Genomic DNA, 5,385 nt, shown 5'->3' on the forward strand with positions numbered 1-5,385 from the left:
CCCCTCCCCCGTTTCTCCTTCTTTCTCTTTCGAACATTCGCCACTGCTTATTTCCTCGGTCGATCGCGTGACAGCCATCATTTTCGAAATATCGCGACGAGAGACACTTTAAACATGTAGGCGAGCTCGTTTGCTCGAGCGCAGACCGCGTAGACAAAATGTGGGCGTGAAAATCCATCCACGGGCGCGCATAGCCGCGAATATCGAATTTCTCGCGCGTGCTTTTATGCAATACAGCCACGTTGTGTATCTCGTGTATGCAATAAATATTTTACAAGCGACGCCTGTCGAATTATAGATGCGGTACATGCTGAAGACGGCGCGGCGCGCGTTGTTAGAGATAAGTCTCGCCTGCTAAGCGTGCGTGTAAAGATAAGACGTTTATTAGAGCGGCGCATCTCGCAGTGCTCACGCCGGAAACGGGAGAACGACTATGCATGTGTGTATATATATGTGCACCTGTTAGCCGATGACGACGTTGCTGCGATCGGCCGCCAAATGCGCCGCGGAGTCGCGAAGGCGCGAATGATTTGCAAGTTAGTCGCTCGCTCTGCGAAGGAAAAACAACTCGCGCGCTCGTCGCGAATCCGATCGATGCTCGTACGAACGTCGCCCGATGCCTTCGAGTTCGCCTCGCAACCACTGCCGATGACCGCGGAATGTTCGCCTAGAGTCGCTCACGAGTTCGCGCGAGACCGCCGGGAATGCCGCGGTTTCGTGTCATACCGTTAATTAAGATGTAGTTTGCGATTAAGAAATTACGTTGGGCGAGCAATTCGCTGACGACGTCCACGGCTGACCTCCGCTTAACCCGTTCTGTTACGGAATCGTCTTGCGAAATCGCGATTCTGCTGCAGCAGTCTCAATTTCAATCCGATGACAAATCATTCGTTTCCTCAGAGTTGTTGTATCCAGCAATTTCTCAACTCATTTGTATCAGCGGGAGATTGACATCTGCGCGCATCACCGAATCTCCTTTTTCTTTAGATCGACATCAGATCTAATAAAACGTGTCGAAGACACATGTATTTTGATTCATCTTCAGATGAATCAGATTCATCTTCAGAAGAAGAGAAGTGTAAAAAATCCTGACTGTGCTCGTTTCCGTGATAATAGCCCGGCGAAATGAACAATGCATTTCTGATGCAAATGAGTTAACGACGCAGCTTCGCCAAAGCTTGTCCCTCTAGATGAAACTACCTCGGACGATGATAAAAGGACTTTTGTCAGCTCTGCAATAACTTCAAAGGAGCCGTACATAATACGCGATCCATTTAAATGTTTTATATCTCGCATGGAAAAAAATAATGTTTTGTCAGTAGAATTAATCAACAGCGTCGCTTAAATTAGAGTCAATCTTCTTGATATACTTTCAATAGGAATATATTATTGAAATTATATATAATACATTATACATTGCTTTTTTTAAATAATTGTAGTATTAGTTTCAATGATATCGCTGTTGAGTATCAGGCTTGCTTCAAGGCAATAGCAGTATTATTCAGAAACTAATGCATTATACATCGTTTTAATAACTTTGGTATTAGTTTCAATGATATTGCCAATATCAAAAAGGTTTACTCCGAGGTAATAGCATTATTATCGGAATAGTACATTATACATCGGTCTAATAACTCTAGTATTGGTTTCAGTGATATCGCCATTAAGGATCCTGACCCCTCGCATTGTCTATCTCTTTTTAATGACGTTAGAAGCGAGAAAATGCATGCTAAAAATTCTTGCGAAATACGAATATATATTGAAATAAAAATATATATCTATAAAGTAACATATACAATTGATTAAATAAATTTGTAAGATATTCCGTGCACTCTCCTTTTGCTCTAACAATCAATAATTTATTGTAAATTATTTTGAATAGAAATAAATGGAGAAATAGGTTGAAAAAATGAATTGTATGTCACGTTATAATTTACGACAAATTATTGATTGTTAGAACAAAAGGGGAGTGCACGGAATATCTTATAAATTCATTTAATTAATTGCAAGTGTTACTTTATGAATACATATTTTTATTTTAACGTATTTCGCAAGAATTTTTAGCATGCATTTCCTCGCTTCTGACGTCATTAAAAAGAAATAGACAATGCGAGAGGCCAGGAGCCTTAAATCGAGAAGATTTTCTTCAATTACGGCGCTAATTCCATTGATGCACTTTTTTCCTTGCACAACTCGTTCTTTACCGCGATTGATCTCGGAAAAAATCGGTTCTCCGAATTCACATTTACCGCCTGCAATCCAGACTTTCCAGGCCTTTACCGTGCTTTCTCGATAGCGTGTGGGCGCTCCTCAAGTCAACTCCGCGACAGGCAGCCGAATAATAAATACGCCGATAAAGTGCGTGTCCTAACCGGATTAACTCGGCACTATCGCGGCTAGCGTTTTTATTTGTACAAATTTTTGGTTTTAATCGTTTCGAGGCGAAAATTGCACGGCTTCCTTGCGTTTGGTTTCCTCGCGCCCGTCGTGAGAATTTTCTCGGCTCGGGGTATCCGCCTCGCTCGCAACCTCCGTCGAATTCTTGGGCAGTGACTCGCGACGCTCGCGGAAGTCTATGACGAAATGGCAGAGAAGGTTTCTCACCGCGCGTTGTTCCTCGTTACCCCGTTATTATGCGGAAAACGCTGTCTCCGGTCGCCCGTCCCGTCCGCCTTGACGCAATGATTACGCGCGCGCGCGCGGCCGTAAAATCGGCCGTTAGCTCCGTTAGAGGCCCGAGAGAGCGGCTTGGTGATAACGCGCTCGTGCGCGTTTAATCCCATTTTAATTGATACGTTCGCGAACGGAAACGGTCGTCAACATCTCAGAATTTCGCGCGAACTTGCCAATTACATCGCGCCAGCCGGCACGCGAATATTATGCGCTGCGTGGAGAAATGTGTAACGAGCGGCACACGCGGGGAAAATTCTTCTCGCGAATCAAACTGAGAAAGAACAAGCAAGGAGAAATTAAACAAGTCAGCGAGAGCCAACGCAAGGTATCAGCTCTGAATGCTCAAGTAACTTTAAAAATTCGGTCGAACGTTTGGCTGACTCTTAGAAAATACTGTTCCATGTTTGGCATTTTATTTTTATTAACTTTAGAGAGCTGGACTTTTAGAGAGGAGATTGATGAGGATCGAGAAGGAATGATGAGGAAGAATGAAACAAGTCAGTTAGAGCCAACGCTTAAATTGAAAAGATGTTTAGATTCAGTCAAACGTTTGACTGACTCTCAGCTATGTTCAGTGTTTGGCATTTAGTTTTAGAGTTATAGAACCGTATTAATTGTTGTTACTTGAAAGGTTAGTCTTCCGTGAGATACTCAGATTTGTAGTCAGTATCAGGTCCGAGTTTTTCAGTTGAATTATGTTATTTGCGACATTATGTCTGTAATTGCGGTTCAACTGAAAAACTCTCATCTAACTCTGAACTCAAACCTGAGTATCTCACTGGAGAGGAGATTCAAGTAATGACCATTAATACAAGCCTATTAGAGTCAAGAAAAAGAATGAAAAAAATCAGTCAGAGCTAATTAAAGATATAAGTTGCGAATAACCCAAGTGATTATGGACATTCAATCAAACGCTGAACTAATATTAAATATTTACAATTCTAGCTGAAGTAATAAGATACATATTAAATGTTTGCAATGTATTATAATAAGATAAAATATTAAATGTTTGCAACACTAACATTTTGTGTTCTTACTGGCTTATTTGATTTTTCTGGCCTATATCTAAGAGTTTAAACAATTTGATAGAAAAGATAATCGGGTAATCCTCGCTTGAGTTGTGAAATCATGATGGTAAATTATTTCTATTGTGTACATTTTCTCCTGTGTCAGACTTTTGTAAAACTGAAATTTCGAGATCATAGATCTCTTGACAGATCTCTCGCGGTTCTCCGCAATATAGCGCCGTGTGATTCGTCATCCTGTTTCGCACCTACGGCACGATGACCGCAGTGAAAGACGTAACATCGATGGCATAAATTAGCCGAATTTGTGTTGCAAAACGGAGGATTGGCGCGCGTCCAAAACTACCAAAGAATTAGATCGCCGCTTGTAACCGCGCGTCGTGTTGCACGAGAGAGGAATCCTCTCCGCGATCGTTTCGCGGATCCTTACTGGAACGGCGCGAATAATTGCGTCCGTGTAGCACTCTAACGTATAATTTCGCAGAACATCGAAATGGAGTATGTCGCAGGGTCAAAAATATGCTCTTCAAAGTCGGTCAGAGGCAAACGTCATTTCGCGGCCAGTCGATAGGACCATGCAAGAAAGCATGGTCGATCGGATATTATGAATGTTAATTTTCACTCTTCGCTGCATAATCGTGCCGCACGATCGACCTCACAGCGAAGCAATATGCCAAAGAAAGAATAAAAAGAACAAAACGATAACGGCCAGAGAATTCTGCGGTTGCGTATATCTTGAGTTGCCTACATGCAAGTCTCAGTCGAGATATTAACGTCGCTGTTAATCTTGGCCTTCGGAACGTCTCGTCCCAAATACTCGATAGGAGAACGTCAGAATTAATTTCCCGTTGGGGCGAGAATGATGTACTCGGTGTTAAAATATGAAGAAGGGGAAAAAGTAGAGCGGCTGTTTCGTGCTATTTCAGCGATCAACCGCAGCGCGCGGTCTACGTGGCCTTCGGAAAGTTGCGATGCCAGACCGAGACGCTCCGGATCGCATTTGTCACAATTTATTGTTACGTCTCGTTACTGAGTAGTAAGTGCCGCGAAGTCTATCGAATAACGATCTGAAACGATCATCTGAAATTGACAACCGAATTGTCCCGATTAGAGAGAAAAGCCCTTCGATCCGTTATTTCATTGGACCCAATTTAGCTTTTGTCATTGCGTCGGAATCACCTTCGTCCGATCAGCTTCTGACGCTCGCGTTATGTTTTCGTGTCGAGTTGTACTTTTCCCTCGGGTCGATCGTCAGGTTAGATAAGAGGCGATAAAAATCGTCACGTTCGATTTGTGACCGCGGACCTAAAGTGTACGCTAATGGCGCTTTCTTTTTCAATTCGCGAATTATCTCTCTTGCCTCTTCTAACACGCGTCGTCTCCTTCTCTACTTCCAGCGAATGTCAGAGACTGCTGAGCAGAATACTGGACGACATGGGCGAGGCATCGGCGAGGGCTCAAGGCCTCAACAAACCCATCACCAGCGCCCTTAAGCTCCGTGACACGGATCACACGGTCTATCTGCTCGTGGATAACGAGGCGAACAAGTAAGTCCCCTTCACCCACGCGGAGATTCAGCTGAGGTGCGATAAGAACCAGCTCGTGCGAAACCATAGCGTTTTCGTGAGAGCGTCGCGAGCGGCACTGAATTAGCTAGCGTCTCTCCCCCTCCCCTCCCCCCCCCCCC

The 5,385-nt window shown here is 43.7% G+C and overlaps 1 protein-coding gene across 1 annotated transcript in view; it reads left to right on the forward strand.

The window, feature by feature from the left end:
• LOC116846951 (alpha-tubulin N-acetyltransferase) overlaps positions 1 to 5,385 on the forward strand; it is a 26,250-nt gene that overhangs the window by 5,260 nt on the left and 15,605 nt on the right. The window contains exon 2 of the mRNA XM_032821402.1: positions 5,096 to 5,245. Within this exon, the coding sequence (XP_032677293.1) occupies positions 5,096 to 5,245 (150 nt within the window). The remainder of the gene's footprint in view (positions 1 to 5,095; positions 5,246 to 5,385) is intronic.

Source organism: Odontomachus brunneus, unplaced genomic scaffold, assembly GCF_010583005.1.
Source record: "Odontomachus brunneus isolate Ranch 3 - 2012 unplaced genomic scaffold, Obru_v1 Obru_scaffold_072, whole genome shotgun sequence".
Taxonomy (NCBI): Eukaryota; Metazoa; Arthropoda; class Insecta; order Hymenoptera; family Formicidae; genus Odontomachus; species Odontomachus brunneus.